The 24,306-nt window shown below is 38.1% G+C and overlaps 2 protein-coding genes and 1 long non-coding RNA gene across 4 annotated transcripts in view; all 3 read right to left on the bottom strand.

The window, feature by feature from the left end:
* Positions 1–821: 821 nt before the first annotated feature.
* On the bottom strand, positions 822–7,385 carry LOC139140280 (short transient receptor potential channel 4-like). The gene is made up of 6 exons (XM_070709425.1): positions 7,337–7,385; positions 5,750–5,929; positions 4,444–4,674; positions 3,522–3,708; positions 2,409–2,613; positions 822–961 (listed from the first exon to the last, which is right to left on the bottom strand). Exons 1-4 carry the CDS (start codon positions 7,370–7,372, stop codon positions 3,577–3,579), a joined length of 579 nt encoding a protein of 192 aa, XP_070565526.1. The 5' UTR covers positions 7,373–7,385; the 3' UTR covers positions 822–961; positions 2,409–2,613; positions 3,522–3,576.
* On the bottom strand, positions 6,873–7,230 carry LOC139139620 (uncharacterized). Its single transcript, XR_011553841.1, has 2 exons — positions 7,123–7,230; positions 6,873–6,943 (listed from the first exon to the last, which is right to left on the bottom strand). It is a non-coding gene; the product is annotated as an uncharacterized lncRNA (long non-coding RNA).
* A 13,395-nt stretch (positions 7,386–20,780) lies between the features above and the next one.
* The window catches only part of LOC139140278 (short transient receptor potential channel 5-like), a 29,826-nt gene continuing 26,300 nt past the window's right edge, over positions 20,781–24,306 (bottom strand). For both annotated transcript variants that reach the window (XM_070709421.1, XM_070709423.1), the window contains 2 exons: positions 24,214–24,306; positions 20,781–23,560 (listed from right to left, as the gene is read on the bottom strand). The exon at positions 24,214–24,306 is cut by the window's right edge and continues 14 nt beyond it. In XM_070709421.1, the coding sequence (XP_070565522.1) occupies positions 23,368–23,560; positions 24,214–24,306 (286 nt within the window). In that variant the 3' untranslated portion in view covers positions 20,781–23,367. The remainder of the gene's footprint in view (positions 23,561–24,213) is intronic.

Below are 24,306 nucleotides of genomic sequence, written 5' to 3'. Positions count from 1 at the left end.
AGGATTCATGGTAGCGTTTCTGGGCGAAGTAAAGAGCGTCTCATTATTCTGATATTCGGAACTGACGTAGTCAGTCCCAGAGTCAAAATCTGAATGAAGCGCGCTTTCGTTCGGTACAAAGAAAACGTTGCCACCAAACCCCCTAAAGGTAGATATATTACTAAAAGGGTTATGGTAGATATATCAGGGTTACCGAAGAACGAGTCCACTTGGTCTATTGAGCTTCCAAACAACTAGACAGAACAAAAACAAAAACACGATGTCGATTACTACAATTGACATGCAAGGCAGTTTGCGCTCATGTGATTGTGAAAATGAACCCAAGCTACTATACCTCAGCGGGGAAGTGTAGTTCAAAACAACCGATGTACAGACTTCGTCAAACAAACAAAAAGAATCAGAAAAGGCGACAATATGAGTACAGAAATCAGGCACTGAAAATATTAATGGATGGTACTGTATACAGTTGTGCTACCGGCGTTCCTGTAAACATGGCCGACTATCTTCGTTTACCGTGTACACTTGGAATCAATTACAACTTTTCAGGGGCAACGAAGCAACTTGAAAGGTATACTGTCGCCTGTTCCAATTTTGCCACAGTTACCATGGAAAGAGAAAATCTAACCAATCACAGATTTTAAGCGGGTGGCCGCTTTTAAAAACATCGCCCTCACATAGGCATTTTGAATACCAAAGTACGCCCCTTTGACCATATATGGGCATATTTAGATTACAGGTGAATGTCTACATTTAAAGTTATTTATTTGTTTTTCGTTGGGAGTTACATGTATAACTAACTACCCTGCACAAAGTTTACTCACCATGATAACTGAGGTGATCCTAAAACCAAGCCACGCCCAGTACAACGTCAGCTGTATCACATCGAGTATATTCCAGGGGTTGGTCAAGTAATCGGAAAGACCAGAATTCCACATTTCACGGATTTCTCGCCATGTCATTCCTTCGTTGGGCAGCATACAATGAATACGGAAAGGTCATCGTTAAATAAACGTTTTGATTAACTTCAAGTTATCAGATTGAGCATCCAAGTAAAAAGTCTTGTCACGTGAGCGAAACTTGAGAAAATGCACAATTTGTGTACGAATCACGTAAGTTGAATCAAATATGTATGTATGTATGTATGTATGTATGTATGTATGTATGTATGTATGTATGTATGTATGTATGTATGTATGTATGTATGTATGTATGTATGTATGTATGTATGTATGCATGCATGCATGCATGCATGCATGCATGCATGTATCTATGTATCTATGTATCTATGTATTTATGTATGTATCTATGTATTTATCTATGTATGTATCTATGTATACTGTTGGTATCAGTGTTACAGTGGTTTGCTTTGAAGCATTGGCATAAGACGAACTAGACATACTGTCTAAATAGAGATGTTGCCAACACTGTCGGGTGCAATTAGCAGCTAAGCGTAGCATTGGTCGATCATAAAATAATCAACTCTGAAAAAGTTGCAATATTGTCTAGCAGACGGTCATGCAAACGTAGTCTAAACACCACCACCAATATGTCCAAGCACTTAGCCTTATCACTCGCAGTTAGATTTGGTTGTTTTGACTACATCTTATCTGCTGCAAGATAATGTTTCAACTTTTGCAGAGTTGATTTCTCTGTCGTTGACTGGAATTAATGCTCAGCTGACAATTACCCTGACATTGTTAGCAACACTTCAATTAGCAATATAAAATCTACTTCGCGTAATGCCAATGCTTCAAAGCAAACCACTGTATCTACTGGCTACGTGCGATAACCTAACTCGCCGGTTAACCGGCATGCTAAGGGCACAGACAGACAGGTAGACAGAAAAAGGACAGACGGACGCACGGCTAGCTAGCTAGCTAGCTAGCTAGCTAGCTAGCTAGATAGATAGATAGATAGATAGATAGATAGATAGATAGATAGATAGATAGATAGATAGATGATAGATGATAGATAGATGGATGGATGGATGGATGGATGGATGGATGGGTGGGTGGGTGGGTGGATTGATGGATGGATGGATGGATGGATGGATGGATGGATGGATGGATAGATAGATAGATAGATAGATAGATAGATAGAGATAGATAGATAGATAGATAGATAGATAGATACGTACTACTATATGTTATGATATGTTCAGGTAGCGATGATCAGACCATTGTTTCAAGTATTTCGGTCCAAAGTCATTCACAATAGAAGATGGTCTATCTTACCATTTCTAGTATGACCGAACTGTTCGACGGGTAAAGTCGTTGTCAAGTTATCATTGACAGACAATTTGATGTTTATAGATGTGGTCTACATTTGTGGGCATTGAGGGGCAGTAGATAGGGTACCAGTGGATGTTGAGTTTGAGACCCGAAGGAAAAAAATCAGTCAAGACGTACCAACAATCCAGATTACTATAAGGAGTTCTACTTTGGTAGGTCGAGGTCCTCGCTGTTCACTCATTCTCTTCAAGTATTCAAGTTCAGCTCTTTTATTTTCAAGCTCTATGTTTTCCTCAGTGCGATTTTCGAGGTGCGTGGTAGCCATGAATAGAAATGCAAGGAACACATGTAGGACGCCGAGTGCATCAAAAACTTGACATATCTGCCAATCATAATCCATATTGATCATTACGTCGCACAAAATTTAACGATCATCTACGTTACGACGTTGTGCGCAATTCAGGCAACTTGTGAGATTCATTATCAGTGTTTTGTAGACAGTTAGTAAAGGTCATGATGGCATAATATAAACCCTAAGCTAGCTGAACTGAACGTTGTCAATGAAGCTGTTTGCTTACTATTATATACACGGTAGGTAAATCCGTGTCACATATTTCTTTCAGGTAGAACGTGCCTCTGGGACAGATATTCAGACTTTCAAATTTTATCAATTCTATTTTGATCTACCACTTTTTGGGACTCATTTTAAAGCCTTTGGTGTTCGAAAGCTTTTCAGTGTCTTAGTTTTTCGAAAATCGAAAATCTTATTTTCCTCATAGAGTTAACACATGGATGACAGCCATAATTTGAATTTCACATATCGGGAAACTTTTTGGTAATCTGTCTCTCCAGTAGAAAAATGTTGCGCGGTCCCACCCTGATTTTTATTCTTGATTTGTTAACAGAATTTTCGAAAGCTTCATTGCAAAAGTTTAAGTCTTTCATTTTCGAGGCGCATACCCTAATAAATACATGCACATGTTATATCAGTAGGCGGGATTATCGAAGGCAAGTTTTGTCACATGTCTTTCGACACCTTGTAAGCTTTAAAATTGTGCGTGATTTCTCATACGAATCTATTCACGTCCAGTTTTGCAAAATGTATCGCATTAAAAACAGGTATACTTTTACGATGCTTTAGTATAGTACATCTATAATAACCATCTCGACCTCATTGGTACGCTTTCTAATAACTCTATATATAACAGAATGTATGTTTAGTGTTATTTCGTTTTCGCTTCCAAATGTTGAAGAGAGTTGACGTTCGAAGGTCCAATAAGTAACACTTACGGTATTCTCATGAATCTTCCATATCTTCCGTACGGATAGATGAGGTACAGCAGGCTTAGTACGGGAAAGCCAGTATGATCACAGTGGAAATGACGACATTGCGTATCCAGCTGGAGTCTCGCCAATTCTCCAAGCCTCGATACCAGAGTTCAATCAGTTGTTGCTGACAGTGTGGATGAACCACAAACTGAGAGGAGTAAAGGACTAATGATTTATCCATGACAAAGGAAAAATACGCATCGTCCTTGGAAATCTCTTTCATCTTAATGATGATTCTTTCATTCTGTGTGTGTTTCCTACGGTATTTTGTTGACTATACACCATGCTGTGAGGAGAGCAATGACCCTAACATCGTACAAACTGTTCCTGTACAGACGATAAGTAAGTGGGTTTTCGGTATGTACGAGAAATCATTCCTCGCAATCCTTGCACTAAGTCAATTGTAATTGTAAAATAAAGACCAAATCTTGAAGTTAAAGGCATTCATATCAAGGACACCGGATACGTTTATACGAGTACCAAGCAGCTATAGCACCAAGCTGCTGATTATTGAAGATGCGATCATTGTTGGGGGGTTCCCGAGACGTGCATGTTTGTTGATATGCATGTTCAGTGTTATTCTCAGTGCGATAACATTAAATTCTTCAAAGATTTATCAAATTACCTCCAGTCATTATTAAAAATGTATTTGACAAAGTATTTGACGTATTTAGTTGAATCCTTCGAATAACCAATAAAGAGCGTGCACGATTTTTTACGTCTACTAGCTTAAGTCCATTCTTAAGGACAGCGCAACCAACGTTGGAATAAGCGAAGTAGCTTGATTGTGTCCTGACGATTCAAGATTATCGATACATTATTTATACCAAATGATATCTATAACCTGCTTGGCTCCGGACAAAAACTTTAACATTACATATACCTTCTTATGCTGTCTTTGTACGGCATACAAGACCTTCATCGGTCGACTTTCCTTACCAACGCCTCTTTTACTCATCTGGGAGTCATGACTGAGTACAGTTTTCAGCTCGATGGAATCCCGCGTCTGGCCGAGCAAATCAGCAGAGAACTGCTCACATTTTGCGGCAAGCTCTAGGTACTCTTCACGAAATTCATACTCTTTGGAACTCTCTGCCCGCAATTTGTGACATAGCTGTGAAAGAAAACCGAACAAAGTTATCGCTTGCGAATGTTCTTTGGGACGTTTCTCAGTACATATAAATAAAAGCTCATGAGGGATATTTTGTAAAGCAAATTAAACAGCATGGGCACGAAATGGGTCCTTGTGAGGAAGATTTTTGTAAGGACGAGAAACTATCTCGTGCTCACGCGATATATTTTTTTTCATTTACTGTACAAAACGCGTTTCAGTTTCTCATGCGTACGATAAGTTTCTTAGGCTCACGAGAAACTATCTCGTGCTCACGAGACAGTGTTTTTACTTTCCTTACATCGTTTCTTACATCTTATATCATTTACGGGCTTGCATATATATATATCAAACGTGTCTTGATTATTAAAATTAAATGGAGATCTCGAATAGAGTGCCATGAACGCGGCCAATACGGCCAAAATATTTCGGAATATAACTATTTCGAAAATGTGTACTAACTCCCGTTGTGTCAAAACATCATTTGCAAAGGTTAAGAGTGTCTGAATAATTGTGAAAATGACGTTTTGCAAATGTTAGGGCTGTATCTGTACCGATCACCGGTTAGTAATATTTCACACGGAACGACTTCACAAGTAAAGAGAGTGTGTAACGTTTGATATTCAGACGGCACTGTTTGGCGGCTTTATTCTCTTTATTGGTAAAGGGCCAAGGCACACAAGCGAAGAACGCTTGACCCCAGATTCTTTGTATGGTAGTTGTGTGCCTTTTCTCATGTGGGCCTTTCGTTATACAGTGATGCCTTAGGATAATCTTCAATTGCGATACGGCTTTGCTTGAACTCCGCATTATTCGGGTTTGCCCCTTGGAGCTTCCTCGCGGTGAAGACATGACCGTTCTACACATATGATGTGTCCTTTTGTTCATTGGCTAGCAACCTCTGAACAACATTCGTTCTCTTCGAAATGTAAGTTACGTTAACGGTTACTGTAAACTGTACGTAAGTTGCGGAAAATGAACCACGTGGGCGCATATTATGGGACATGGTATTCTTATGGTCTATGAAGAAAACAAACGGATGCCTGATTTTATTTGGTGTTCTACATCTGTTCCATACCTCGAAAGCTCTTTGGAAGGGGTCTGGTTTAGTCTCTGTCTCCGTTTCGATGACACACATGTAGGCTTCACTGGCCATTGCCTTGTATACATTCAGTTTACCAATGCAACGTTGAATGGTGTGGTTCTCAGTCTGATAGCTGGATACGGCAATTGGAGTTGCTCCCCTCTTAATGAGTAACTTTAAAAAAATAATAATGGGAAAATGTCAATATGGTATACAGGTCATTGGTCTGCTAATTCTACATTTTGTCAGAATAAAATTTGACAGGGAGCGTTCAGTTACTGCCACCAATTTGAATTGGCGCCTTCTTCTTTTGCCACTGGAAAATAGAAAACTCAACTATCCGATCGAAAAGATTAATGTAGTTTAATTACAACAATTTAATACCTCAAGCAAATTTTTGAGACATATTTTATACTTTGTCTATATATTTCATGCTGTATATGCAGTTTTATTGAAGTGGACGGCATTTGGTATGTTTGGTATCACTATCTATCTATCTATCTATCTATCTATCTATCTATCTATCTATCTATCTATCTATCTATCTATCTATCTATCTATCTATCTATCTATCTATCATCTCTCTATCTATCTATCTATCTATCTATCTATCTATCTATCTATCTATCTATCTATCTATCTATCTATCTATCTATCTATCTGTCTATCTGTCTGTCTGTCTGTCTGACTGTCTGTCTGTCTGTCTGTCTGTCTTTCTGTCTGTCTGTCTGTCTGTCTGTCTATCTCTATCTATCTATCTAACTCTATCTATCTATCTGTCTGTCTATCTATCTATCTATCTATCTATCTATCTATCTATCTATCTATCTAGCTATCTAGCTAGCTAGCTATCTAGCTATCTATCTAGCTATCTATCTATCTTTAACACGATGGTGGAGTAATGTCTTTAAAATCTGCAAATGTAAGCTAACCTGCTTTTCTTTTAAAGTGACACACTTGTTATGAGTAATTTGTAATATTAAGACATACAGAGATAGATATATATATATATATATATATATATTATATATTATATATATATATATATATATATATATATATATATATATATATATTGACAGGATAGGTCAAGCAGCACCAACTCTAGGACACAGTGTTCTTCACTACAAACTAAATTTTATTGTCCGACGTTTCGTGGGCTTAATCCCACTTCATCAGGGTTAAAAACTGAAATAAACGGATAACAGACTATAAAGCATGTGAAAGAAAATACAGGAAGCTAAAAATTGAAACGAACTCGAAAAGCGAAACTCTAAAAAAGTACTTTTACTGGTAACTGGACCTCGGACTCAACACGAGGATCTATACTACACAAAGAGTTGTGGACAACGCAAGACTGTACTCACTTGTTGACTGTCAAGATGGAAATGACACTGAACCAACCAGAGCAGAGGTTGAAATGCATTGGGTGATTGACACCTACAAGCTGATTTGCATATATTGAATGCGATGTACATCACATGCAGATCCCACTTTCTTCAGTCTAGGCTTGGTGTTCATACAGACATATCAGATATTCAAAATGAATCACCAATATACTTGACACTGTAAAACAATTACCTTGATGATATCGTGGTCATTGTGGTGTGCAGCCATATCAGGGAGTCGTATCCGGTGGAATTCTTCGCTTGAACTTCCAGCGTGAGCATCGATCAAGTCTTGACCCTATAAATTAGAGGAAATGTACGTCCCCCTTCCGAATTAGCAAAATGTTCACATGCGGAAAGATTTCCTCATCCCTCCCTCGGGATGATAACATTTTAATTGTGGGACTTTTATTGGCTGGATGAAATCAAATCAAACCTTAGATGATGTAGAATTAGGGTAGGTTTAGTTTTAGGGTCGGCGTTAATTAATATCGCTGTACGTCTTACCTAAAGAGGATAGAGTTGAGAGGGGCCGAAGGAAGCCACTCCCAAAATACATAGATGCGCTTAACGACGTAGGTAGAACGCACTTCGGGGACACAAATGTGGACTCTCAAACTTTACAATCTTTTCTGATATACCACTTGTGGGGGTTCATTTTAAAGCTGTTGGTGTAAGAAACCTTTTCATGTTTTTCGAACATAGAAAATTATATTTTTCTCCATAAGGATGGCGGCCAATTTGAATTTTAAATAACTCTCAAAAGTGAATGCGTTTGGCAATCACGGAGTGATAATCAGGCGTTTGATTAGGTCTCGCGCTATTGTATTTGAACTATTACTCCATTTTCAGTTTGAATTTTCTCGCAAGTAAGATCAAGCATCCATCCACAACCGTTCATTGAAATATTATTCGTTAATATCGCGATATCGAGCCAACAGACACACAAAGACACACATACGCAGACTCTCTGGCTCACTTACTCTCATTTGCGGACACTGGAGCTACAAACAGCATAGCTGCAATAGCAGAGGACTTACCTGTGGATGATTCAGTATCAGTTCGATGGCTTTGATGAACTGTTCTTTGATTGCATGAAATAAGGCGTCTCCAATATTGACGTTGTGGTGTAGTAATATTCTTATTACGTCTGTTGATTAAGCAAAACACAGTGATAACAACAACAATAACAACAACAACAACAAACATTTTTTCACACAAAAGATGCTATGTCTTAAAGTTTATCGACGAATGATATGACGTATCTGGCTCTAGAAGCTCTGGATTAGAGAAAACAACAGCTAAAAAGTGTATAACATGGCAGACAATTATTTAACATTTTCACATTTAATTTTTAATATTTAACATTTTCGTGAGTGATGTACCTTGAATTAATGAAAGAAGAGATTTTAAAATCTCCTGAACATCATATTAAATCACTGAAATTCTGATTGGGAAATGTTGACGTACGAATTATGGATAGTGCTGAAATCTTCAAGCGTTGTTCCAATAAGAGTAGAAGTTGATTTCGCCATGTGTCTTAAATCTGTCCATACATACATACATACATACATACATACATACATACATACATACATACATACATACATACATACATACATACATACATACATACATACATACATACATACGTACGACACTTTAATATACATGCATACATTTATTGACAGACAGACAGACAGACAGACAGACAGACAGACAGATAGACAGACACAAAAATGCCAACTCACCGGTACTGTTACACTTGATTGCCAACTGAAATGCAGTCTTGCCATCGGCATTCACGGCATCGACGTCAAATCGAGACTTCTGTTTCAAAACGTCTTGCAATGTGCGGACGTCTGCTCTTTCCACCGCTGAGAAATATAGCTTTTGTAAGCTATCCATGGAATTACTGCCCTCCATCGCGGTTGTAAAAGGGGAAGCCTTCAAAGAAAACAGTAAAGAAAACGAGATAATTTCATAGTCTAATCACTGATGTGAATTCGGGGGTAAATATCATGATAATTGTTGGTGGTAAATTCTGCCAGACATCCAACACTGCACTCCACAATAGCTGCCGTTTCATCATAGAAATGCTTTGGTCGCCTTGTGAAATCAGTAACTATGCAAATAAATTTGTCACAATAAGAGGTGGGCAAAGAGAAAGAAGAGAATCGGGCTTTGATCCTAATATAAAAAGTGTAACATGAATTGCGACCAAAAACCTGTTTTAGTTCTTGTTGACAAGAAAAAAATCAGCAATCGTGAAACAAACAAACTAACACGCAAGGAAACGAAGCCGCGCAAACGTGAGATTAGCACGTTAAGCAGAACCACGTACAGACGTGTGCTACAGTAATTTGATAGGATTCGAGCTGACAACTTACGTAACCAATTTTAAGAAAAGACAAAAAAATCAAGGACATTTTACCATTGACTTCACTCAGCGGTCAAGATACGTCTTAGGCCTGAGTGCAAACGTCTCAATTCTCCCAATGTCGGTAATAGTTTATGTCGGAAGTTTAAAACGTAATCTGATACGACATAGCCTGGTATGCCCTCCCCCTACACTGTAAAGTTAAGTGTTCAAGGATAGAACACCAATTAAACGCCTTTTTGTAACACTTTTTGAACGCGTCCAGACGTTCAGAAATTTAACACCACGTGTTCAACCAACGTTCAATTTTTGAACACACGTGTGCAGATTTTGAACGCTACTTGTTCATCAGACATTATATTGAACACGATGGTGTTCCATACCTGAACACACGTTGCACATGAAATGTGTTCAAAAAATTGAACGCATTTACGCGTTCAAAGGGTTGTAACACTTTTTGAACGCATGGACGCCGTTCAACGATAAGTGCGTTAAAGGCTAGAACACATGATGCACGCTTGTTGAACACCTTTAATTTTGGGCGTTCAGGGGGTGTTCAAGCCTTGAAATAACATTACAGACCACTGATAGTCAGTAAAATTATTTTATTCTAAAAACATTTTTAGAGTAAAATACAATAATTTACTGTAAAATGGGCGAATAAACATTATCAATTTGTCTGTAAAGTTTGTCAGAAGAAAATACCAACGGTATTAACACCCTCCTATCAAAAACATAAGCGATAAAAAATCCCCATAAACACTGTAGATAGTTTTAAAAATATGAACAAAGTAATGAAAAAACAAGTTTTACTTAAATATTGTGGATTACGTATTATGTTCATACTTGTTTAAAACGTACAAAAAATCATCTGAAAAAGCTCAAAATTTGGCTTACTTATTGTGTTGAAACACGTACATGTATGAAATGCATACTCCATTTTTGTAAGATGGTTTCTTAAAGACATTTCCTCTTGTATAGACAATTGTAAATTTTGAAGAAAAAAAAATAGTCAAGGCTTCTCTAGTGCACATGGTATTTAGTTGTCCTCACTAAAGTAGACACATGTTAAGATGTCAAAGTGTCACAGTAAGGCACAACATGCAGAAAGTGGGGAAAGTGGGTCCCTCATGTTGGCAGGGTAAAACCTATTTCCTTTTCCAACCAAGTCCTTCATTAACAAATAGGTTTGTTTGTTTGTAATATCCTTAAATAAACACTGGAATAAATCGGTGACATTTCAAAAAATCTACTTCTCAGAAATTAAAAACATATTCGTAAAGACCTTTCAATTTCTGGTATTCCCTGCTATTAATTTTTATACCAATTTTTTTTTTTTACGGTAAATCAATTGAATATATCACATCCTGGTAATCCCTTATATCTTAAAAATATCTGAAATGTCTTTAATGTCTTAAAAATGCAAAGTTGCAAATTTGTGCATAATTTGAACAATCTGAAAGAGGCTATCAGTAGAGATCTATGTCCTAAATATCAAAGCTGTTCAATTAGCAGTTATGAAGAAGAGTGTTTAAAGACCAAAAAATGACACAATTTGCCATGAAATATAAAAAATTGAATATTTCATCACAACTAGCACAAATTTGACTAAGGTCATCCTTAGGGACATGTTTACCAAATATTGAAGACGTCAGTAAGAGAGAAGAAGATTTTTGCTAAAAAAAGCAAAATTAGCACCAAAAATATAAATTTGCATATGTTATCATAATTTGAACATATCTGATTAGGGTAATCCCTGGGGACCTTTAATCCAAATATTAAAGGATTCGTACAGGCTGTTATGAATAAAAACCATGGGATGTACAAATTTGAGGACAATGCTGCACATCAACCTATTTAGCTGACAGCAAAGCTAAAAACCAGTTGCTAAGAACAAGAGACGTGTTGAGCTACAATACAAATAATCTTAGGTTTTGTAGCATGCTATGATCAACTAAATGTTACAGGGACATAAGCTTTCAAAGACGTGAAGTCTCCTTCATCAGATGCGAGGGGAAACGAAAAATTGACACAGAAAGTGACAGAAAATTCAGAGTGAAAATTTCAGAAAATTCTGTAATTCAGATTGGACATTTTTACTCTGAATTTTCTGTCGCCTTCAGCTTTAATTTTTCATTCCACCCTTGCATCTGATAAGGGAGACTACACGTCTGTGAAAGCTTATTCTCCGGCAACATTTAGTTGATCATAGCATGCTACCAAAGCTTAGATTAATTCAGACAAAAAATACAGAAACTTATCAAAATTCAGTTACTGACCCTTGGAAGTTTAAATCTACATTAGAGATGAACTGAGATTCTTAAGTTTGTTTCCAGACAGCTACCTGTACACTCATCTTCTTCATTATCTGTACCACCAGCTTCTGTAACAGCTCTTCGATTTTCAGTTAAATCCAACTTTTTACATCCTGAAAATAATGCAAAAATAGGTAATATGGCGAGATGAGACTTTAAATGAAAGACAAGGGGCTGATTAGGCTAAGGAAAAGGGGAGACTTTCATATACAGTGCCTCTTTTCAATACTGTTACAAAATATTGGCTTTTTCTTGTCATCAAGTGATTAAAATAAAAAGGCCAAACTCTCATACGCTGAAACAATACATTGTATACTCTACGGTGTTTAATTGATGTTTTACTTGCGATTGTGTCTACTAAAAGACTTGTGTTAGCTGTGATTACGCAGCTGTACTATGCAAGGCGCATCGATCGCGCTCAGATCAAGGGTTATCGCTGCAGTTGTGTTACGATGACCCTTGACCCGAGTGAGATCGATCGATAGGCCATGGCCAAAAGTACCACTGCGTATTCACAGCTAGTTGTTGGCATACCAGCCACTGAAAAAAAGGGTTCTTCACGTAGTTAAGCTATTTCAAAGTACAATACAATTAATTTCGAAGGATAATAATACAGATGCCTAAAAATCTAATACCTTTTACTATTTTGGAGAGAAAACTTACCCTTTCTGGTCTTGAATCCGCACGATCACGACCTCAGGGTGCGCTTACAAGAAAAATGTCGCAACTTCCGTTTTGATGCATCATGGGATAGGAAAAGGCACCAAACTTGAACACCAAGTGTTTAGAAGTAGAACGCCTCTTGCACGCCGATGTTAAAATTAATACGTTCATGGTGGTTTTCTGATTTTCTTTTTAAATTTTCAAAATTTCAACCCGTAATAAACGTGTAAAATTATTTTGTATACTTCGTTTTTCATAAAAAAACATGCTTTCAGCAATTGTAGACCGGAAATATTTTTCACTTAGTGTGAAATTCGTTACATCAAAATCCGTGTACGTTTGCCGGACAGTGAGGCAGTAGTAAATTTAAGATAGCTATTGTAAAGTAAAAAAACACAAAAGATTGTTAATTGTTTCACAGTATTGTAAAATTTCTGTGATGCTGAGTTTTTGAACACTTGAAGGAGATGCTTGTTAACACTACGTGTTCAGGTTTAGAACACCATTGTTAATAATATGAACACTAGTGTTAACAATATGAACACTAGCCGTTCAAATTTGAACACCGACATGTACATTTTGAACGCGTAAAGACGCGTCTAGCGTCCACTATTTTTACAGTGTACGATGGGAGTGAGATTGACATCACTGACACCAGCATTTTTGACCCCATTGACTTAAAATGATCCATCTGTTTTTAATATAGCTACCAGTCGATATTTGCAATTCTATCCGCCGAGACTGTGACTTTGTCTTTGCTGATAAAATTGTTTCCCAAGTGTTTGAAACATTCATGGTCTTCTGTCTCCGACGAAGAAGTGATTTTGAAAGAGGTGTTGGAAAGCAAGTTTGATTATTTATGATCCTGTGAAGGATATGTTTTCGTTTATTTCTCAGGAGATGTGAATTTAGAGTGATGGCAAGGATATAAAGAAAGTTCATGACTGTAGCATCCATCCACCCAGCGACAGGATCTCTGAGGAGTCTATTTATGCGAGGAGCTCTTTTATCATAGCAATATCGATTGTTACCGTGGATGGAGGTCAGCAAAGCTCTGCCAAGGGAAAGTTTGGACTACCTTTATAGGGAGAAGAACAGGGACTCTGTGGTTGATACACAGAACTAGGAGAAAAGAAAAATCATCAAGTGTTATACAATTTTGTCCTGCCTGCCATGGATGTTGAACCATTGACCCTGTGCACCAATTCACCAAGCAATGAAACTAGCACACACAACCACTCGGCCAAAAACCTTGGTCAATAAATCGGAATATAAGTAGGTGGCCTTAGTGAAAATATATCATGATTGTTGTAGACTTTTTTTTCAATTTTTGACAGTGAGACAGCGTCTTGGATAAATTAAACGTATGGGACCGAATTACAGCACTGTAATGTGAAAGGTTGATATTTGACGCAGCTAAGGCAAGTTTGAACTACTTCACATTGAAGAGTAAACACAGCAATATTGGTAAACCTATATTGATATTGGCAGGGGACATGGCCCGAGAAAGGGCGATTTCAAAATCATATAAAATATGTGTGTATGATGGTATTTGAATACTTTTTGAAGATGCCGTTGGCGGATGTCTGAAAAAAGTAGGAATCGTGTTTTCAAAATTCCCCTGCAGAGATGTTTGCCAAAAGGAGTTAACGAACAGTCGACACACTGAAATACCAAACAAATACTGCAGCTGCTGCAAAGGTCTTTACAGCACGTCGTTCTTTATGACACGGTGCCTATTTAAACTCTCTTCATGCGCAGTTTATTGTGAAGGACTCATTGGGCTATTCAACATCTTTGGATTATTTCATGTTTTTAGCCATGCATTTGTTCGTTTCCCCTCTGTAAAAATAGCTATAAAGACAGGCTGACAACAAAGATTGGTTCACATATAGTAGAACTATATTAGGATCCTCGTCACTGAAATGACATTGTCTCATTGCATCCATCCAGCGACAGTTGCGATCAAGGTTACTGAAACTGACAATATCGCTTCTTATAGCATTGCAGCAATATGACGTTCAAGGTTACAGTGGCAAAACGATATTCGCGTCACAACATTGCCGTGCTTGTGGTACGAGTCTATAGTTGTAGTACCATGATATTTGCATAAAAGGTTACTGAAGATGACATTGCCGGTTGACGGGGGGGGGGGGGGCAGCAACTATATGTCGCTGAAAACAACAATACCATCCTTCGGTGCAACGATATTTATACTCAAGGTTACTTAAGAGCAGTGTCGTTTTCTATATTTCAGAACGTATTTCATATTTGTAACCTACATAACCATTGTGGCCGTGGTGCATGGCAAAAGAACCAAAACAAAACGGCCTGGCTGTCTGGCTGACACTTTGTGATTTTCACACCACTTTTTGTCGACTCAACATGTATGATTGAAATGACTTGATTCTGCCGTAACCCGACTCTTACTGCACTATACGATAATCATTTCAGTATAATGCGTGATATTTCTTTGATGTTTGAATAGCTCGTAAAATTTGCCCTCTTGTGGAATGCATGCTTGTAAACAGTTTGCCATAATATACATGGCTGCTGTCTGTAGCCTCATTCAGCAGAATAATAAAAGAAGTACGCCTTTGTTACGTTGGCAGAAAATATAGGAACATTCAAGGACATTCCAACGTTTCTCTGATATCCTCGACACCAGGGATACCAGCATATAGAGTTACCTATTATGTAATCTCCGGTAATGTTCGGCTCGACCTTTAGGCTTCGAAAAGAAGTTGTTATGGAGAGAGTAAACATTTAAATATCTGTCACAAACATGGCGGAGATTCTGGTTTCAAAAGTCATGTCCCGCAAGCGAAGTTACCTTTGATTACCAACATGATCGGAGTCAAACGTTCATAATATCAAACGTACCTTAAGTGTTTAGCCTATTTTGTCTGCCAATGTGTGTGTCCAGCTGGTATGTCGGGTTAGCTGGCTCTCATGTATAGCTCCGGTGCGGAGTCGCCAGGCACTGACTATCTTCGGTCCGACGGTGTTTATGAACTACAGTAGGTAATCATTTGTCGCCAATTGTAGAATACATATTCTAATATGACCTGAATAGGTCGTAGTTGGACATCGCTATTTTAATTTTTTTTCAAATGAACATTTGTATTGGTTCATTGCTTTGCAAAAGAGGGTTTTATTTTTGGCAGAGAAGCGGCTGCGCCCATTCACGCAGAACGGTCCTTGCACTGCGTTCACAGTGCAAGGTGATTCAACCCATTGTGCTCTTCCAATGAGATGACCGAATGTCCTTGCTTCGCCAACAGTCGCATTAAAACACGGTCTCTACAATGCATGGAATGTCTTTACATGTCTCCTGTCTGTTCTGTTTTTTTTCTCTGCCCAGGGAAGAACGGAGGTCTTACAAAGGGGACTCCGTCCTGATTATTCAGAAAGAGTATTCAAATTTGGAAAAAAAAACGGGCAAAGCGCCAACAGAAATTACAGCCGCATCGGGCATCGATTACCATATAATGTGTCCGCTTCATCTGCGCAATACAAAGTTGAATACAACTTGACATGCGAGTTCGTGAAAACGGCCTGCGATATCACATGCAAATTGAAACCCAGTTTTCATAGGTAAAATGATATACAAGCAGTGATGTAAATTCCTTTAATGTTCCAGATTAAACTAAAATGTGGTGCCGATTAAATAAGTTCTAATGACCATGCAACCTTTATTTTACTTATAGAGCAAATTCAGTGTGTTATATACTATAGTACAAGTTTATTGATAACAAACCGCGTTAATTAATTTCGCGATACCTTTAATTATTCTATTACGAGCTAGCTCGTAAGCCAATATTTCTACTAAAGTCTACCAAAAAGGTACTTCTGTGATGCCAGCACTCCAAACTGAAAGCAATCTATAATTTTTTTGAAATGAAAAGCTACAATGAAAAGTTGTAAATCTGCCTGACATGCTCAGATGGAGTAATTATATTATACCTCATATTCATTGATGCTCGCTTCTTGCTCTTCTCGTGAATCTCCTATGGTGCGAACTTACTTCCAACATTTTATCTTGGTAATGCAATCACAAACGACTTTCAATAGTGACTCTATTCTATTATCTACATGAATCATAAATAAGGTTCATCATGTTTCATGTAGACATACCTTCTTCCATTCGAATCACTGTTCTGCCGCCAACGGTTGAGAAACGCCTATTGTTTCGTCGCTATTTGCAACGGTACAGTGTCTGCATGGTGACGCAGCTTACAAGAAATGGCGACCTGCCAAAGTACCATTTGCGTTGTTGACTTTCGTACGCTTGGTTTTCTGTATTTTTACAAAACTTCCATTCAAACAAATTTTATCTTCGGTGTCGTTAATGTAAGAACGTACATAAAATGCTATCGAAAGTTATCAAACGTTGATTTTTTTTGTATTAATGACTGTACGACTACGGATTGTATTTGTGGATGTACCGATCCGTGATCTGATTGTGCCATAGCAAAAACCTGTGTCTTCATGTTATGTCTCCGGTGTTAAGTTATTCAAAATTATTGCTGCAGATTCTGTCTTAAGGTGGTATACGCCTCGAAAGTGAAAGACTTAAACTTTTGCTCAAACATTCCTTAAGTAATCTTCCAACCATTGGAATTCAAAATCAAGAATAAAAATCGGGGGTGACCTGGCAAATTTTGATACTACAGAAACAAATAACTCAGATTTACCGATATATAAAATTCAAAATGCCGACACCCCATAAAATTTCGAAACACTTAGCCAGTGAAAAGTTTTCTTATATCGAGAGCTTTAAAATGCACCCCCACAAGTGGTATATCCGAAAAGAATTGTGAAAGTTTTGGAGTCCGAATATCTGTCCCCAAGATGCGTTCTACCTTAAGTGTAGGCCTACATCATTTATTTCTTGTCTACATATTTTTCTGTCATCCGTAAGCTTATACTCTTCAAAGGTAAAGTACAAAGCGCCTCGAAATTGAAAGACTTGATGTTTACTCAAACTTTCCGTAAGGAACTTTAGACCAACGTATTCAAAATGACCGCAATCCCTTTGTTAACTTTATGAAGACGAGAGAAAAATTGTATTTACATCATGAGTTAACAAAATTAGGGATAGAATAGAAATATTGTAATCCTGGGATAGTAATATGTTTGAGAAACGTCTATATTATACTATAACCCGAACGGGATTCGAACCCCCACACACTCACGGCAACATCGTCTAGCTGCTAGGCCTCACACAAAACCAGTCGGCCACCGTTTCCAACCCAAAAGAGTTGGTCACAGTAACCGACTTAGATGTTACAATCCTGTGCGCGACCGAGCAACACAGTGTGCGTGGAGCAGACGACACACAGACACAGTACAAACACATATAGTAATCGGAAAAGCACGAAGCGGAAAGCACGAAGCTTTTTACTGAGCTATCAGACAGACTCGGGGACAAGTAAATATCCACCAGCAGAAACTGTCCACTCAGGTTAAAGAAATATATTTTTTACTATAACCCAAACGGGATTGTCTCCGAGGCGCATTCTACCTTGCCATATGAAATGAAATGTGTCTTTTACATCTATGCGAAAAACAATATATCATGTACATTATTAGCTATAGTGGTTATCAGTCATACTCATTTGTCTAGCACATTACGTTACGTGCGTCCTGAAGTGATGTCTAACTCATACACAGTTTTAATATTAATATCTGCTAATCGCTCTACTTTGTCATCAGGCCGCCGTCTCCTATCCATACCAAAATAGAATTTTTTTTTGCATTCAGCGAAACATCAACTATTGCGATAACCTCACAACCATCGTGGCAATTCCGGGCCCTTGTCACTTTCGCAACCGTCAAGAACCAGTAAAATCTTTTTTTTGTCCGCTATGGGATTTTCTTACATTTCTACATGCATTTCAACGGCAGAGTCTAGCACAGCAAAAGCTATAGGTAATTCTCTACCTAAGTTAATATTTTCTGAACTGTTTCTATGAAATTCACACACAGTCAATCGTTGACATAACTTTTCTCTGCAGACAGAGTGAAGAGTTAGAAAAGTTCGCTCATGCTAGGCTACAATGCAATTATCCAAGTGGTTTTGTCGGTATTTATTTATAGACAACAACTGATTCAACCATTAGAAGGCTTTAGCCCAGTATCCTTCATGAGTCTGACATCCGCTTCACTCAAACATAATGAATATTTATTAAAACAGTATCACCTCATCATTTACTATCTAACAGTAATATTGTATCTGCAAATTGCAATTTCTTGTTCAACTCCTTCAATCGCCTAAAAAAGCGCGTCGTTCAACGTATCAACACAGCTCGCCTGTGTGTTATAATTAATGTCAAGTTGTTATTGCCAACAAACGGATCTTAATCTGGGCAGGGTAGAATTCATTTTTAACATTAAAGTTGAATATTTGTTATAAAGCCTCACAGATATATCCTTTTCATTCACTTTTTTCTGTCACACAGTATCTGTCGACACGAATGTCTAAACACTGTGGAATTTTATCTTTGATCATGTGTACGCTTGCAGAACAGTATTCAACTCGACGAATGCTTTTCTGGCTAACGTTTGTTTCTCCTGGTCTTATCCTGTGTTTTGCTGTTTTGTTTCAGGGTTCAGTTCCCTAAACTTTCCCATCTGGTGGCGGCGTTTCACTTTGTCCCATATCTTCTCTCATAAAATCGTCTTGCTGTCGCAGGTCATCGATACCTCGCAGCTTGTCTCGTAATTCCTCCCTGAGTTGATGGATTGACCTCTCAAGTCGCTGGATTATATCGTATAGTTTCAATCTAATAACGAAAACAAATAACATATGATAGTGTTCAGCTACAAAAAGAGAAAGTGAGAGTAACAAACCCCTTAAAGTAGAATGCGGCTCGGGGACAGATATTCAGACTCTCAAATTTTTACAAATCTTTTCTGATTTACCACTTGTGGGGGCTTATTATAAATCTCTTCGAGTAAGAAATGTTTTCATCGTCCTAGTTTTTTCGAAGATCGATAATTTTCTTTTTCTACAAAGATTTAACACAGGGATGTCGACCATTTTGAATTTGTAATATCGGTAAATGCGAGGTTATTTGTAATATCTGGCATGACCAAACTTTGCTTGGTGACCCCTGAATTTTATTCTTGATTTGGTAAGAGTATGGTTAGAATTCCGTAAAGGAAAATTTGAGCAAAATTTCACTTTCGAGGCGCGTACTATCATAATCTAACCAAGGCTTCTGGTGTGTAAAGGTTATAATATATTTCTGGTATTTGGTAGCAGAATTTACCAAAATGTTCCGAAACCCTAGCAAAAACAATATTTAATTGTTACACGTGGCAAACTATAATCACAGATGACTAAAATTACAGCCCCTCTCGATCAGCCAGAAATAACAATATTTCACACTTGAGCCATGTTCAACTGGATGTATTGGACTGCACCAGCCTGATCACTTACGTGCCGTAAAAGATTAGGCTTTCCATTGAATACTGCTTTAGTCGCTCATTTTTCCTGAAATTTTTTTTAACTTCGAAATTACCTGGCAAGTCACTCCTTGAAGCATAACCGCCATTAGAGTTGTCGATATATTGAGCCAATTTGTCAGCGAGATATCGCTGAATCAGAAACCTGCAAACGACCTGTGACGGCGAAAATGAAAGTAAGGAAATTACATTTCACAGAAAGGTCAATGAGATGACACTCTCTCTGACACCTCATGATCTTTAAGGCTCCCGGTTGCTAATGCTTTCTGGGTTCGTGCCCCGGCATAGTACAAATGTACTTCCTGCCAAATCCAAGAATTACACTCAAAGAAACCGAGAAATTGCGGAATTTTTGTTTCTTTATCGACGCATCTGACGGGTTGCAGATTTCACCTTGGTTTTACTAAACATTTGGAATGGTTTAACAATTTCGTGACAAATATCGACAGCAATATATTTCCTATCACCATTCCGTTAAGGAGAAAATGGCGATCTCAGAAAGCTTTTTTTTTGCATGCACAAAAAGTTCATAGACAAGACAACAACGGGGAAGTACGGGTCTCGTGTCATTGATGCATTTAGACTTTGCACTTCTGTCGAGCAAATGTCATGTTGGTGTGCATGCTCACAAGGATGCTCAGTTGTTGAATGTAGGGTACATTTAACCCCGTGTTCCCCCTTTGTAAATGTCACAACATTGGGTATAGTATCTCATCACATTCAACACCCCAAACTAAAACGATAAAAACAGATTCTAATTCATTTTTGCCAGTTCTAATGTGGAAAGTTTAAGACACACAATCAGATTTTCTTCTAAAACAGTAAACTTTATTGTGAAAATTGCAACTTCATTGCATACATGAGGAATTCTAACATTTCAGATGAAGTTCAAATATAATACTACATCTCCGAAAAATGTTCACGCTCATCATTGGTACACTTCAGCTACAAATGTCGTAGCAATGTACACAAGTCAACAAAAGCTGTACACCCATTGAACATTTCAGCTACAAAAGTCATGGCTGTGTACGCGAGTAACAAGAGCTGTACTTCATTGAACACTCCAGCTACAAAGTCGTGGAAGTGTACACTAGTCAACAAAATTTATGAAAAATGGCCGACTTTGACCCTTTAATATACGATGGTAATCTTATATAAGTAAGTAACCCAAATAGAAAAATCAGGAATTGCGATGTTTTATATAGTTACGGTGTTCTCTTCCATTGTCATAACGTGCCTTGCACCTCAAAAATTTTGAGACACTTTTGACAATAAGGGTCATTTGTGATGCATCAGACACGAGACGAAGTCGATTTTCTGATGCAGTACAAGTAACACAAAACAAGAAACATGAGATGTTGGGTGATACCGATTTATTATATATTTCTACCCGTTGCTTGATAAAAATGTTATTCATAAAGTGGTTGTGTTTAATCTGACGACATTGAACGTGTGTATTTCGACATTTACTGTTAAATATCGACAGTGCTATTGGCATAAAAGTCAATCAGGATAGTGCGGTAAGGGCATCAACATATGACAAATATTCGATCTATGGATCGTTTTCAGTTCGTAAAAGTGTTCAATAAATAAGAAACGCTATTCACTGATACCTGTTAATGCCACCCAAGGCATAAAATGGGATTCATTGAATCTCCTACAGGGACGGGTGTGTAACACATCTAAAATAACTGGGGTCACTGTAATAAATCATGTGGGTATTTTTAAAATTGAATTGCAAGTTTTGCTAAATTTTAGCCTCACTAAACGAGGAGGCGTGTATACGCGCATATTTGTGCTCTATTGCTCACGCGCACGAACGCACGCACGCACGCGCGCGCGCACACACACACACACACACACACACACACACACACATACACACAGAGACACACACACAGATTCTGTACAGGACAGAAGCGGAGAAATGCCTTCACCGTGTGAAGTGTTGTGAAAAGAGTTTTCACTATGTAACATTTAGAGTTTCTTTCGGAGGAATGCACGGCTTCAAGCCATCTAGTACTTCAAGGCTTTTTGTGTAATACCCTGTCACAAAAGTAAGTGTGCAATATTCCATTTGTAATAGTAAAATCATTATCACCACTGATACATGGTAGAGTAACCGTTTGATCATCCTTCTGTAGACAGAATTTCTGCTTGCAACAGACAGGCTTAATCAACGGTAAAGCGGCCACGGGTGCATTTGAATTCAGCATTAATCGTCTGAGTACTAGTAGTGCAATACCCTGTTACAAGTAAGTAGATGTTCATTATTCCCTTTGCAATCCATGCACTGGCAGACAGTTTCCAAAAGTGATAAAACTCAAGTACCCATGTCCTCTATAGACTTTGCCAAAAACTTTGTCACTTGACTCTGCCTCTTCACAGTCTTCACACTAAAAATTCCACTTTGAAATAAAGTACTTCTTACTAGTATTACTGCTCATCACGTCCCCGTGACATCACTTAAAAAATCTTATGCCACATAATTTCTCCCTAAAATAACCACACCTGTATGTCTGGTAAAATCTATAAAGTCTACCTCCCTATTTGAGTCGTGCCATCCCAATCATTAACGCAATTACCTGCTGTCGTCAGTTACCTCGTACTATTCTCTAGCGAACCATCTCGTTATTCAATAGCTTACATGTACATAAACTACTGATAGACTGTAGTTTATTACATGCCTCGATCTGAGTGAAAATCAGTACATTGATTTGAATAGGAACATCTGGGGAGTTGAATAATATACTGACCAGTATCCATGGTTACCCGGTCCAGTGAAGCCCTTCGACGTTTTCGATGTCAAAGTAGACATTTAGTGCTAGATGTAAAATATTCTTGTGCGCACTGCTATTGTGACTTTTGTTAAAATCTGTGTTTGATACTGGTCGATAATGGTAAAATTGTTTGAAAATGCCCTGGATGTAACTAAATGTCATGTAGCATTAATTGTTAAGAGGCATGTAATATTGCCTGAATACATGAGTTTAGGTGCCCTCGCAGCAGCTGACAATTTGTCCTCCTGGAGTCCGGCAAATTGTCGACCTGCTCTCTGGGTACATAAACCAATGTATTCAGGCAATAATATATAATACGTCATACCGCTTGCTACTCCTGAGTATTATTTCGTGTGCGTTACCCGCATCGGTCAATATCGCTGACGAACTCATAACTTTCGTATATCTTGCCGAAGAGGTAATCAGCGACATCTTAGACATCATGTCCCACACCAATTTTATCTGTCTACAAAATATCCGATAAAATATAAAAATTTCAATCGTTCTTCGAATTTGTTTTATTCGATTTGGCTGTGCGGTCCAGATAAACATATTGTTTTGTGACTTTGCGACATTATTGGTTGATACCCCAAAACCAACGTTTTATGATTCTTCAGTCCGCTGATTGTACATGTTGTTCTGAGACTGACGGTTGTACTTCAGCTATTGTCCCTTCATTTTCTATTGTAACACTACTTTCATCTTGCTGTCGGCTGTCATTGATACCTGGCATTTTGTCTCGCAGCTCTTCCCTGAGTTGACCGATTGATTGCTCCAGTGTCTGGATCATATCGCATATTTCAGACCTGGTTAAAAATATCAAACAATATGTTAAGTATGTTCAGGTGCGAGCACAAACCTCTGCACGTATGTTTAAAAGAGAGCTACAACATTTTTAAATGACTCGTCCGACGCATTACATTCTTGCTGTACATTCTCTTAAACCATTTTCAGTCACGAAGAGTTTGTTTAAGCAATCACTCGGTTTCAGTAATGCCTTTTGATAACAAAAGGAAGAATGAAGATTATATTTCACACGCGTGTTTGGAATGTCTATAGCATTTTTTTCCTATGGCGTTTTGATGATTGTTCTGTCATAGCGCCCTCGCTCCAATGTCATACATTTCTCCTACTTTACGGTAGATACGGAGATGTTGTATCAAAATATGACCTGTCTGGTACTCAAATGATGAGTGACAGCATACCAAATTTTGACTCACAAAAGTAATTTGGTGAATTCACCAAATAACAATGAATTTGTCGCTTTGGGTCAATCTTGACGGGTGCGGCTAGCTGGCAGGGCACGCTTACCCATTCCGGACACCTGGTACCACCACTATTTCGTGGTTCAAGATGGCCCCATTGCCTTTGTCATCATCTATATGTTCCTTGGACCTGGTAAATTTCATAGTTTACCTTGAATGATAACGATTATTGGACCTGATTTGATGTCTATTACCTGAAAGCTGATAAGTCACTCCTCGATGCATAACTGCAATCTGAGTTATCGGAACAATCCGCCGATCTGCCTGCGAGATATCGTTGAATCAGT

Source organism: Ptychodera flava, chromosome 9 (assembly GCF_041260155.1).
Source record: "Ptychodera flava strain L36383 chromosome 9, AS_Pfla_20210202, whole genome shotgun sequence".
Taxonomy (NCBI): domain Eukaryota; kingdom Metazoa; phylum Hemichordata; class Enteropneusta; family Ptychoderidae; genus Ptychodera; species Ptychodera flava.
Note: the sequence above shows the minus strand (reverse complement) of the source record. Positions and strands in the feature narration are given on the sequence as shown.